Source organism: Equus caballus, chromosome 24, assembly GCF_041296265.1.
Source record: "Equus caballus isolate H_3958 breed thoroughbred chromosome 24, TB-T2T, whole genome shotgun sequence".
NCBI lineage: Eukaryota > Metazoa > Chordata > Mammalia > Perissodactyla > Equidae > Equus > Equus caballus.
Genome location: NC_091707.1, coordinates 25,821,738 through 25,835,854, shown reverse-complemented (window position 1 = coordinate 25,835,854; position 14,117 = coordinate 25,821,738). Strand labels below are relative to the sequence as shown.

The following is a 14,117-nucleotide window of genomic DNA, read 5'->3' as shown; positions in this document are numbered from 1 at the left end:
TTAAAAAAAAAATCCACCTTTAAATGCACCTTTAAAGATTTAGATTGACTTTTCAAGAAAGAATACTTTTAATTGGTTGGTTTACTTTGCTCATTACCAGACTGTACAAAGGATTCCTAGAGATTTCAAAGCATTTCGTAACAAATCAGCTTTCTTCATATTGTCATGAGATAGGATATTAATGAGAGCTTAATCAGAGTAAAGAAAATATCTGAAGATCTCGGGGACTACAAAATAATCCAGTGGTATCATATTGACACAAGACAGGGTTCAAGAGACCTTGCAAGGGACTTTGCAATGAACTTTCTGTGACCTTATGCAATATCTGAGCTTCTGTCAAATCCCAGGGACTGTGTTAGTGGTCAAAATGAAAAATGAGGGGCCAGCCTGGTGGCACAGCGGTTAAGTTTGCACAATCTGCTTCGGCAGCCTGGGGGTTCACTGGTTTAGATCCTGGATGCAGACCTATGCACCACATATAAAGCCATGCTGAGGAGGCCTCCCACATATAAAGTAGAGGAAGATGGGCATGGATGTTAGCTCAGGGTCAATCTTCCTCAGCAAAAAAAGAGGAGGATCGGTGGCAGATGTTAGCTCAGGGCTAATCTTCCTCAAAAAAAAAAAAAAGAAAAAATGAACAAGACATAGTCCTGGGCCTCAAAAGCTCACCATTTGTGGACAGAGATAGCTAGGTAAACAAATAATTGCAATATAGTTCATTAAGCACTATTACAGAGGTAAAAGAGCCTAGAATAGTGATTTTCAAACCTGGCTACAACAAAGAATTTCCCTGAGAGTTTTTAAAAAACACAGATGCTCTTGCCCTATCCTTCAGAGATAATGATTTAAATGCTCTGGAGAGGGGCCCAGTGACTTGGTATTTTTAAAAGCTCCCAAGGAGATCCTAATACACAACCAGGATTGAGAAATCCTGGGAGAGAAGGGCACCAGACTCAGCCTTTAGGACAAAAGGGCAGTGGTCAAGCAGATAAGGAGAGAAAATCTTTGAGGCAGAGGAGCAGCTTTGTGCAAAGGCCTGGAGATAATAGAACTCACAGTGCATCAAGGGAACTGCAAAGAGTTCTGTAGAGCTTGTGGGAGATTAGAATTGGCCACCCCAAGATATATCTCTTTGGCATGAGGATTATTTTGGCCTGGTTACTTTTAAAAACTGCAGACATGAGAGAAACTCTGAAAAGCAGAAGTTACCCTTTGTAAGAGACATTTACATTTGTAGAAGAAATCTCCATCTGTAAAGGTGTCACCCTCTCTGTACCAGGAAGAAGGCGGGGATGACCTTATATTTAGAAACTGTTGTCAATGCAGAAGGCAAGGACTTAAATCTGCATAATAACCTCAATCTTGTTTACTGTGATTTTCTGGTAATCTCTCATAACTGACTCCCCCTATACCCAACATCCTCCTTTGCCTTTAGCTGAGGAGAGCTTCCACCATTTTGGTGAGTTACTCAGTTTTTCTGGGCCTCTCCCATGTATACACGTTATAAAGCTTTGTTTAATTTTCTCCTGTTATTCTGTCTCATGTCAGTTTAATTTGTAATCCGACCAGAAGGACCTAGAGTGGGTAGAGGGAATGTCTTCCTCCCCTACAAGCTCAATGTAGGATGTATGAGGGAAGGGGGACAGAGTGAGAGATGAGACTGGGAACATAGGTAGGAGGCAGATCATTACTTGATCTGTGAAGGAATTTGGACTTTATACTAAAGTCGGGAAACCTGTAGGGAAGTGACATGACCTCACTTCTGTTTTAGAAGAGAGAGTTTCAGCGGTGCCGGTGCCGTGGAAGATGGATTAGAGGGACTGGAAGCTGGGAAACCAATTAAGAGGCTGTGGTAATCCAGGCAGCAAGGAGCGCCTGAACTAACACAGTGGTACAAGGAAGGTAGAAGATATTCGAGGAATAGGTGACTAGGAGGCAGAATCAACAGGGCAGTAGGATGTGGTTGGTGAGAGAGTAAGGAGAATCTATGGAGTATAATTTTCCTTATTTTGTACCTATTTTTGCTCTTTTGCCTGTGGCGGATCTGCCCAGAATTAGACATTTCAGAGGTGGAGAGGAGCAACTTTTTATGGACTTATTAAGAACATACAATGTGGTTTGAATCTAGTCATTTCAAAATGCTCTAAAAAGCTATCATATCATACCACTGTATATCATATAATATCATATCATTTCAAATGCATATGAAAAGCTACCAAAATAATCAGAAGCTGTTTACAATCCCTAAATAACGAAATTCCTGACATGCTTAAGGCCAAGCATCTAACTAGCATTTCCACCCAGTTTGGTGGAGAGAGAGAGAGAGAGGGGAAACAACACTGAAACAAAGGTTTGAGAGATTTTAATTAACACCATTGGCTGTACCTCGTCTTTAAATCTGTCCAAAGCAAATGGAGTGAAAGCTTTCTATTCCTTCGGAGCTTCATCCTGCAGTGACCTCAGAAAAAGGAGCCTCCCTCTTGGACCATCAAACTGACTTTCTTTAGCTCCTTGTTGTTCTGTGTAGGTCTTTGATCCCAGAATTCGCTAAGACGGGAGAAAAACAGAAGAAAAAGACAGCTAAAACATCAAAGTGTCTTCGCAAATCCCCTAAAAATATTAAATCAGAATGTATGTTAACAATTGCATTCCAAAAATCTACACCCGCTGTGTAGTCAAGTCTTTAAAATGATTTTGAAAAGAAAATAGTTCTTACCCCATTAGATTCATTTTTGCCTTAGTTGTTCTGCCCATGGTTGTGGCGCCCATAGTACCTGGTGGCAAACATTAGGAAAATGAGAGCTTCCTTTGAGAGAAAAACTAGTTTTATTGTGAGTTGCAAGGCTATTAACATTCATCACAGTATCGTGTCATTGTGTCACTATAGGACTGACTCTGGTGTTAGCATGGATGTAGATTTTCTAATTATTGTTTTAAAAAATAACTTGACCCAACAATATATATATGTATATATTTTTTTTGAGGGAGATTAGCCCTGAGCTAACATCCATGCCCATCTTCCTCTACTTTATATGTGGGATGCCTGCCGCAGCATGGCTTGCCAAGCGGTGCCATGTCCACACCCAGGGTTTGAACCGGTGAACCCCGGGCCGCCAAAGCGGAACGTGAGAACTTAACGACTACACCACTGGGCCGGCCCCTAACCCAACAATATTTTTGAAGTTGGAGTAGTAAACCTTTTTTCTGTTGAGAGCTCATGTCCCACAGGAAAAAAATCATTTGAGGATTACATGCAAGTAAAAACAATTTTATTTGAGAGACTACAGAATGTACTTCTAATACAACTTTTAAGTGAAGAAATGGGATGATAAATCATGAAGATGTATACACACCCTCACATAACCCAGACACATATGCCACAAAAATGGCCTACTGTGGATAGTGGAGAACAAACAAACGATAAAGGCGGGGACAGGGATGAGAAAGAGGAAGCAGAGAGAATGACAGGCTGAGATAGAGGGGGGTAGGGAGGCAATGAAAAGGGGAAAAGGGAGAATTGTAGGGTGCCAAATAGGCTCTGTAGTGAGTCTGTCCTAGGTTAGGGTTGCCAGACAAGAATATAGGACATCCAGTTAAATCTGGATTTTAATAAACACCAAATAAATTTTAGTATAAGTATGTCCCATGCAATATTTATACTAAAAAGTTATCATTTATCTACAATTCAAATTTAACTGGGCATCCTCTATTTTCTAAGTATGAGAACCCTATCCTAGACATCCTGCTGCTCTCCTGAGTGTGTGATGCAAAACAGTTTGGAATCTATTATCACTCACTGAAATAATCATACTATTAATAAAGGTATAGTTTTTTTTTTAACCTTCAAAATTTATATTTAAGGGGGCAGGCCTGGTGGCGCAGTGGTAGTGTTCGCACGTTCTGTTTCAGTGGCCTGGGGTTCGCCACTTCAGATCCCAGGTGCAGACCTATGCACTGCTTGTCAAGCCATGCTGTGGTAGGCGTCCCACATATAAAGTAGAGGAAGATAGGCACAGATATTAGCTCAGGGCCAGTCTTCCTCAACAAAAAGAGGAGGATTGGCAGCAGATGTTAGCTCAGGGCTAATCTTCCTCAAAAAAAAGTTGTATTTAAGAAAGAGAATTTTTATGCTTCTACTGGACTTATGTGGCATTTTATAGGAAGTGAAAGAATGACCTAGTTTAGAAATTAACTTCATAACCTACTAATACCATAAACCTAACCTTGACTTTCAAAAGGTTCGAGTTGCCTCAAAGCTGGAAAAAAGCCTGTATTTGAGAGTAATACTATTTATCCAAGACCTAGATTTGAGCTAGCTGTGGGTTTCCACCCCTGCCTTTCAGCAGTTTAGCTTAACACTACTATTTTCCTTTTGGCAGCACCTGCTGGTGTGTATTTCAGCCATCAGGAAGAGTAATACTGAAATGAAGTAAAGGTTACAAGCGGGAAGAATGACTTGCTTTCAGAACAGAGTGAGCTATAGAATAAATAAGGTCTCAAGAGTATTCATTTCCCACCTCACTGGCCTTTCATCTGAATTTATAAGTGTAGCAAAATATTCACATCTAACCTTCAGCTTCTTCTCAAAAGAGCTGAAAAAAAAAAAAAAAATGCAAAGGTTGGGGCTGGCCCCGTGGCCGAGTGGTTAAGTTCGCGCGCTCCGCTGCAGGCGGCCCAGTGTTTCGTCGGTTCGAATCCTGGGCGCGGACATGGCACTGCTCGTCAGACCATGCTGAGGCAGCGTCCCACATGCCACAACTAGAGGAACCCACAACGAAGAATACACAACTATGTACCGGGGGGCTTTGGGGAGAAAAAGGAAAAAATAAAATCTTTAAAAAAAAAAAAAAAAAGTTGTTGTTGTTTAAAAAAAAAAAAAAGGCAAGGTTTTGGGAGGTGGGATGAGGAGGAGAGAAAAGAAGGCCATCAGAATCAAATATCTTATTATCACTGAAGGTAAACCTCCTCTTTAAACACCAGCAGGTGTGATGGGAAAGTCAGCTGAATCTGAAGATTGCTTGGTGCCGGTGCTCTCTAAGATAGATGACTGCCAAAGGCCACCAACTGCTCTCTTGACTCTACAGAAGCCAGGGAGGGGCTGCCACCCCTGTGGGTCAAATTGTAATTTTACACCGGTGGGAAAGTAAATCCCTTCAGATGTGACCTGTCTCTGGAAACACCAAAAGGAAAGACTTCACTGTAGTTATAAAATGTTTTCCTCTTCTATAAGACTAGGTGATGCAGTATGCTAAACAGCTAAGACTGATAACAACGGTAATCCTACAATCTGGACCTCAAGGGAATTTGCAAGCAGGGATTGCTTGAAGCGTAACAAAGTCAGAAATATTAACACTGGGTTGTATTTTGCCAACTGTGTAGATCACACCACTGCAACGCAGCCAACCAGCACACGGGGCAGTTGATGTGGAAGGAGGGGTTCTTGGCCAAAAGCCATAGGAGAAACCCTCCCTCTACTTGGAAATGCCTAGAACAAAAGGGCCTGTACCCTAAGGTGTGTCCAAAATGACATTCCACCCTTTTTTTCAGACAGGTTTGTGAAATTCAAGTTTTTTGAAACTAGAAGAAAAGGAACACTAGCCAGGAACACTATTAAGTGCCTAAACTTTAAAAAATCCCAGCTTGTGCAATTGGCCAACCAATTGTTTAATTCAGTGTTCCAATCACTTCATTTATCTGTGGTAGAAAGAAATAGTATTAGATAGGGATTGTGGAGGAAGCAGGCAGTGGCTGTTTTTGGAATCGAGGGAACAGTAGTTCACAGAGTGGAATAATGGGTGAGGAGTGTGCTGCAGAATACGGAATTTCATATGGTCTAACAAAGGCTGCCAGTAACACACCTCGGTGCCGAGGAGCATGACAGAAAACATCAATAGTTTCTTTCTGTCTTCATTTGATATCTAAATGCAGCACATTTTTATCCTAAGGGTAATAGAAGGCTAATCTCTTCCCACAGCATTTCACATTTCCTGAATTACCACTATTTGTGGTCTAGAAGCCTAGATGTGATTGGTGCCACCCAGTGGGCTAAATGCAGAATTACCAACCTGTCAACCGTTTTGAACTCTTTTATTACTGAATAGATTGACCTTAGGGAGTATGATTCTTCATTGGAAGGATTATACATTAAACAGTGATGTTTGGATTCAAATCATAGCCTTTAGAGGTGGAAGAGATGAGAAATCACTACTTTAACACTGTCATTTTATAGCATATCCTAGGAGATGATATGGGTATCATCTTTGGATATGGAGTCAGAAGCCTGGCTTCTCTGAACTTGTTTCTTGTTCTATAATACCTACCCCATAGAGTCATTGTGAGGTTACACAAAACCAAATGTTTTCAATATGCTCTATGATGTGTTGTGGCTGTTTTAGATAAAGAAAAAAGCTGAAATTAAATGACTTTCCCAGATCATGAGTAAGTCCTGCAACTCATGTACCTCACTCTAAATCCAGTGCCTTTTCAATTAAAATACTATTTCCCAAAATGTGATGGTGAGATTATTTTAGGTGGCAGCTGAGATAAATTTAGGAGGTGCTGGAACACAGCATTAAATACTATAAATCACAATGAGAAAATTATTTCCTTTTCAATTCTTTCAAACTTGATGGCATCAAGGAGAAAGTTTCATTTTGATGCTGGTTTTCTTTAAAACTCTATCTTGCTAATCTCATTTCCTAATAAAGATAAAACAGGTCTCAGGCTTCAGCATCTTGTCAAAACATTGAGATTTTGTTTTCTGTATATTATTATTGGGGAAAACTATATTGATTTTTCATTTAAAACAGTAATATAAATTTTATTTTCAAGGAATGCATTTAAGAAATTAAAGAAGTCAGTCTAAACAGAAAATATCAAATAAACAATAGTCCCTGTGACACAGAAGTTGGGAAACACTGAGAACCACAAAACCACCTCCCTATCATAACACTGTTGGTAACAATATTTTAACATAATTACTTTAAAAACCTCTCCATGAAGAGAACCAATATTTCTTTTGTTTTCTTTTCAATAATCAAACACTAGGTTATAAACAGGTCAACGTAATCAAAATCTAGGACTCAGATTTCAGATCCACTTGGGCACAAACAAACCCAAAGATTTTTGTATATGTGTTGTTAGAAAATGAAACTGGCCTATAATCAGTGCTCAATGAATGTGCAATCAGTAAAACACAGGAACACTGGGTCACTTGTGCCTGTGGCTACATTCATTTCCTCTAGCGATGCCATAAATTCTTTGGAGGGAAATGCTGAAACTCCCAGAAGAATATCTGGATTGATGAAACTTGTGACCATTGTCAGATGTCTATCTCCTTGGCCTGCTGTTCTGAAGTAGCAGAATTCTATTCCAAGAAAATTCATGGGACCAAACTACTCTAATTCCTAGGAAAGGGGAAGAGGTGAGGAAGAAACTAATATTTTATCAAGTGCCAACTATTTATTAATTACATATGCTAAGTACATAATGTATTACTTAGCCTTTACAAAGGAAAATTTCATTTCCTCCAGAGGAATCCTAACCTTGGTATAAGAGCTTCTGAATAATAATAATAATGATGATGATGATAAAATTTATTATAACACTACTAACATTCAGCTTGCTGTGTGCCAGGCATTGTGTTGATCACTTTATAAATAATGGGATCTCCCATGTGAAATAAAACAAAAGGAACCTCAAACTGTTTACCTATGATACTCTACCTACCTTGGGATCCAGGAGGATTAAAAAATGCTTGCTTTGTCTCAGAATTCTGCTGTAAGTACAGTGATAATTTCAGGTCATCTGCCTTCTGGTAGTTCTTCAAAGCTTCCATTCTCAGCTCAAACATTTTGCTATAAAAGTCATTCTACAAGAGAACATTTTTCAAAACTACTCACATAGTGTTGGCTTGTCTAGATCCACTGTTACCCAGATCCTTTTAACTCAGAAGTTAAAAAATGATCCCATCATGCTTAGCCTTTAAAAGTTGGGCAGACAGTATATGTGATTTTTTTTTCCATTTCAAATAGAACAAAATCATGACTGTAGGAAAATATGCTATTTATCCCAAGTTACTCAAGGTGAAGCTGAACTTTCTCCAGCCATCTTCCCATGAAACATTTCTTTTAGCAGGACAGTTGGTAATCCAGATGAGGGAATCAGGCTTAACATTGTGAAACTACAAGGCTTTATATTGTATGAGTGAAATGGTACCCCATGTCCAGCCTTGGAAGATGTTAGTACCTGAAGGATGTTGGCTTGTTCCTGATACCTGCCCCATGGCATTTTCCTCTGTTGCTTCTCCTGGTGGAATAAAGAGCCACTAGGTGACAAAGTAAATTGAGATCAGAAATCAGTTTTCTCCATATGCTGCAAAGACTTTATTACAAAAATCTGGTGTCATAGATTCACTTATAAATTGGTTTCAACTGCACAATCCTCTAAATTGGCCTCACCTGTACAAACCACTTTCCAAAAGCTAAAAGTTAAATGAATAAGATCATTTTCTGTGAATGAGTTAGTTATGGGAAGATTAGATACAAGCTTAATACCGCTAAATAAAGGTTCAAAAACAAATTAACAAGTGTTTTGACATCACATAGCTATTGCAGAGCTGTCATGGTTGGTACAGCTTTTCCCACTTTGTCCTAGCTAATATGATTTCCCAGAAACTTGCAGTGTCACTCTGACTCAAATATAATATTCCAAGGGAACCAGATCTCCTATAAAATTTTGCATCAGTTCGGGAGCACACCATAGTTTAGGCAGATTGCTGCTACCTTAAAGATTTCTAATCTATCAGCTCTAAACCCACTCCCATTCAGAGAGATTGTACCACCTTCCTTGTCTCTTTCACTTTCCCTGCATGATGTCTCCAGTTCATTCTTGGTCTTCCTAGGTGATGAGAGGGTTTTGGGAGCCTGGGATGAAAGAAGAGAGCCAAAGAAATAGGAGGTCCCAGGAAAGAAGTGCAATGTCTCAGCAGACAGTAAATCTGATGTACCCTACAGGCCCAGGTAGATCCTACCTATCTGCCTACCCATGTTAGCCCTGATTATCAACAGGCTGTTTCCAGCTGTGTGGCACCAACAACCCTGAAATTCTAAGTGCCATGCAGTCCACTTGCCTTTCCATCCTGCAAGTCTGCCTTGTTTTTTATCTGTGGTGCTTTTTGTTGATCACCAAGTTCTCCTGTGTCGAATGTCTGTAGAAAGACATTTTGGCAAAGCTTTAAATTGGTGGGAATTAGTGAGGGAGGGGGAAAACCAATATGGGTTAAGGCTTTTGGTTCCCGCCAGTCAGCAAGTTCTCAGGGTCTTACGTGAACAGCATCCTACCAAAGGGGTTCAGAATAAAACGAGCCATTCCGTTTGATCCCTTGAGTGTACTTATCATAATAAAACTATTAACTGAATCCTTACAATATGCCAGTTACTACTGTGAGCTACTTACTACATTACTCTATTTATACTACTCTACTACGTTACAAACATTTTCACTTAATCCTCACATGACTATTTTTATTTCCATTTTATAGATGAGAAAACTGGGACTTGAAGAGGCTAAGTCGTTTGTTTAGGGTCACACAGCTAGGAAAGCAGAGCTGGAATTTGGACCAGATCTCTTGGGCTTTGAAGCCTGTTCTTAACCACTCAGCATTCTGCTCTTCTCTCTCCATTTCTTCCTGTCTAAAAATACAGGTGGGAAAAGTCAATCGCAAGCTAAGGTGTATGGACATCCCTTATAAAAAGTCTTATGGGAGCTCTGGAGAAACTGGATTTTGATAGAGGAATTTTGCTGGCACATTTCCTATCATGAGGACTCAAGAACTCAGGAACTATAACTTCTGGCAATTCATAGAACTGATTTGTAGCTGCCACTGAGAACTAGAAGCAGATCTCAGTACAAGATGCAGGGCTCGATGGTATCTTGCTTATGTGCGGAAAGGTGAGATGAAAAAAACAGTCAGATATCACACCATACACCTGTTTATATCACAAGACACAACCTGCTCTTCCAGTCTCGCAGTTTGTGAAAAAGCACTTGGATCCCAAGGCCTTAGACCACAAGGGAATTTCCATCCCTGCCTGGTTTTCCAGCAAAAGTCCCTACTATTGTTATCTTAAACAATGCCATGATTATTGCAAAATCAGAATTATAATTAGGTGTTCCTTCACCTTACATTTATTGATTGTCTACTATGTTCCAAGCATTGTGCTAGTGCTAGGGATTCAGAGATGCAGAAAGCAAACAAGATACTGGAGGAGCTTACATTCCAGAGAGGGGCAGGGAGACAAGGAATGAGTTAAATAATGCTTATAACAGAATAAAAATAATAATAAACTTATAAAAAGTACTATGGAGGACATGAACAGAGTTGTATAACAGAAAGGGGGAGGGCGGTGTCCTATTTTGGATGGAGTGAACAAGGAGGGTTGCCTGAGGAGGTGACATTTAAGCAGAGACCTGAAGGATGAGATAAGAAAATAGCATTATAGGCCTGGGGGGAAAGCAAGAGCAAAAGCCTTGAAATAGGAAAGGTTTTGGTATGTTTGAGAAACCAGCTCAAGGAAGCCAGTGTGGGAGAGGAGGACTTCTATGAGAGGACTAGGAGGTAGGCAAGAGCCAGATTATGCCACAATAAAGAGTAAAGGGTTTTCATAAGAAGCGTGACATGATTTGATTGTTTAAGAAAGGTCGCTCTGGCTGCCATGCAAAGAATGGATTGGCATGAGGCATAGGTGGGAGCAGAGACATGAGAAAATGAGGTTGGGGACCAGAGGAAAGGGAAGTTCTTTGCATTATGGTCTGTGAGACAATACTTTCAAGAGATCCTTAGAGGCACACCTTGTTCCATAGCATCTCCATTTCCTTCCGAAGCATCTTGTTTTTCCTTTCCTGTTGGAGGAGGAGAAAACCAAACAAACAGAAACATGTGTTTGTCCAGTCATTAAAGTGAAGTTGGAAGAAATTAGTGAGTAAAGGGAGGAGAGGAGTTCAGGGACATAGTAAACCAGAGAGCAAGGCAATGAATGGGCCTAACCCCAAATCCAGGAACATGAGTCATGAGTTTGATGATGACGATAATACAAAAAAAATAATTTTGAATAACTTTAATTATGGTAGTTGTGGTATACATATCAATAGAAATGAGTTCCTTACACTTACAACACTTGATAGTCTAATCTTATGGCAATTTATCTGTGGCTTAGATCACTAATTTCTAGTTTTTAAGGTCTTATACACTGTTAAGTTTTAAAAATCTTACATGAATCTCTCAGAGAAAACTACTTCTTTTCTTTTACTTTGGTAGGTATTTTCTATTCCTTCTGAAATGTGAAGAGTTAATATGCTTGTGTTCATTAACCCCCAGATGAAAATTTTTTTAAAAAGTCAAAGAAAAAGAACCTTTGCTAGCTGGTCCTTGTTCTCCCCAGTGTTTCATCTGACTCCCTTCGGATCACTCTGGACTTTCTAGATCACGGAGATGTGAGAGTTGAAGCATCAGATGCCAGAGATGAGCACTCTGTCTTTCCTTGTCAGATTAAACATCCAGCGACAGGAATGGAATTGAGCCCTGTTCAGGACGCCATGCCCTGGAGTGCCCACCAATGTCTTACCAGATTCTGCTTCATCTCTTCTGCTTCTTTAATGAGCTCCATGACTGAGGATTCCTCAGCGCTCTTCCCTGACATGATCTGCCTCATGATGTGCAGACTAGGAGGAAGAGAGAGACATCATAAAACATAACACTTCATAAAGAGGAATATTAATATTCTGCAACCAGTCAGAAAGTACTCTACCACAGGAGTGAAATGGGGGCTGAAATCACAAGAGTTATGGGAGTCCTTCTGGCTATAGATGGTCTCTATAGGACAATTCCATTCCTAATTGACATTTGCCTTATCTGTGCGCTCTGTAATGAATACTGTGTTCTGTAATGAATTCTGTGCTTTTTAATGCTCAAAACTTTGATATCCAACAGCCAATGAGATTCCTCTCCATTCCTTCAGAAGAATGTTTTGGTGTATGACTTCTGGGGTAAAAGGGGCACTTTTGCCCCTGTGAAGAAGGAGGTCGAAGAACCTATTGTCTTCAAGATAAATCCCAGAATGATTCCCTACCCCATCCCTGTCCATCTCCCTCGCTTTGCTTCTCCTTATAAAGACATTTGAGGCAGTTGGGGAAACCACTTACAGTCTTACAGTAGCCCCCAGAGAATCCAAGCCATCAAGAAGTTTCTAAAAAAATCTGAATCAATAGCAAGTCTTTGACTGTTAGAGAGGATATCCTTTAAAGGCATTAGTTAATTTATGTTTATGTTAATTGTAGTTTTCCCTCCTCCATTATAAGGAGAGAAGCAAGCTTTTGTGTTCTCTTGCCCTGAGAAAAGTCTGAGTTTCTGGTTTGTAAGCAGTTGATGCTTGACCACAACTTTCTGTTTGACTTTTGTTCTCCAAAAGTCTGAGCTCCCTGAGATGCTTATGGTAAGGGTAGAAAATGAAGGTAGACCACTTAAGGTGAGATTTTCCTAGACTAGAAAGAAAACAGAGAGTTGGTGGGTCCCAAGAACAGTGAGTTCCCTACTGAAGAGTTAAGACCTCAATGGGGTAGTATATTTAGAGAGGTCAGACCCCAGTCCAGAGGATTCCTAGGCTCAGAAAAGATTGCCATTCCACTGCTTGGCATGGGAAGAGCAGTCATCTATCCTAAAGTGATTCCACAAACATGATTAAAGAGCTGTCAGTGAGACCAAGATAGACTGAAAAATACTAAAGGCTTTTATCTGTTTCTTGGGTGGACACCCTAGGGAAGAAGAAGAAGAACTGTAGCCCTGTGAGATGAGGGTTGAGTCATATTTAATTTTACTAAAAGAAAATAAAGGGCTCCTTGCCACTCTGATTTTGTGGTTACAAATTCTTTACCTACGATGGGTGAATGTCTAAACTTTTTTTAAAAAATGTAAATTTTCATTGCTAATCCTATGGATTAAAGTCCTCCAACCTTTCTTCCTCTAGGAAATCCTGAGCAGGGAGCCCCTACCTTCTTTGTTTTTCCTCCAAGTTAGACATTAACTTCTGGAATAAGAGGTTGTTCTTATCTTCTTGAGGTTTAAGCATCTCTAGTAGTTCTTGCTTCCTCAGCTTTAAGTCCTCGTTCAGTTCCTTCAAGTAGTTGTCATCTATTTTAGAACTTCTGTGGGAAGACACGCCACAATATCTGCCTTTAGCCTGGGTTAATGGCAGAGACCCTCTCTTCCCTCCTGGGTAGTTACCACTTGGCATCTTCTGTCAAAGACTCACCTTGTTTTTGAGGACAAGTAAGATCCTGGAGAGTTTGAACTGCTTGTCATCTTGAAGGGAAATTTCTACTCTAAGAATAAAGAGGTCTTCTGGAAAATGTGTACCTTCTTGTTCCTTTCAGTTAAGTCATCTTTTTTTGTGCTGCTGCTCTTGAAATTCCTGTTGGACTGGACTGATTTTAGCTACAGCTTGAGGTCACAATGACCCTAAGACCACAGAATCAGCAGGTCTTTAAAGTAACTCCAAGATCAATGAGAGCTTGTTGACTGAAAGTACAATGAACTACATCTGATCAGTTCTTGCCTTAGCTCTAGCCATTGCCAAAAATTTTATTCTGAAGTCTTTGATTGAATATGATAGAATCACAACACATCTGTATTATGGAATTTCTGTTGTGTTAGAAAATGGTGGCCGGTCAAAAATAACACATCAACACCATCTTCCATGGCAATTAACCTCTAAGGAATGCCTACTATCTGTAGAGCACAGTGCTGGATTCTGTGAGTGAGGAAAAGATAAAGATAAAACATCTACTTTCTAGGGATCTTAGGATAAGGAGGGGATACCTCTACGGGACATTTTAAAAAATAGAGGCTAAACTGGTAAATACAAGATATAGATATAATATTGAATAATATATGAGCCAACTGTCATTATTTTCCTATCTTTAAAACTTGATATATCACAAGGGCAAGGTAGAATCACATAGGACATGTAGTGAGAGGATATACTTTGTGAAACATTCATGCTGTCAATGTCTTTCCACAGCCATGCCCTTTCCTGAGAGTCTGTAATTCTTGACTTACCTCC

General features: G+C 39.9%; 1 protein-coding gene across 1 annotated transcript; it reads right to left on the bottom strand.

The window, feature by feature from the left end:
• Positions 1–2,347: 2,347 nt before the first annotated feature.
• Positions 2,348–13,751, bottom strand: CCDC196 (coiled-coil domain containing 196). The gene is given in 12 exon segments (XM_023627924.2): positions 2,348–2,547; positions 2,717–2,739; positions 2,742–2,774; positions 7,729–7,870; positions 8,248–8,307; positions 8,843–8,870; positions 8,872–8,924; positions 9,131–9,208; positions 10,852–10,902; positions 11,625–11,721; positions 13,048–13,200; positions 13,308–13,751. Coding segments are annotated over 12 exon segments (888 nt in total). The 5' UTR covers positions 13,358–13,751; the 3' UTR covers positions 2,348–2,427.
• Positions 13,752–14,117: the final 366 nt, after the last annotated feature.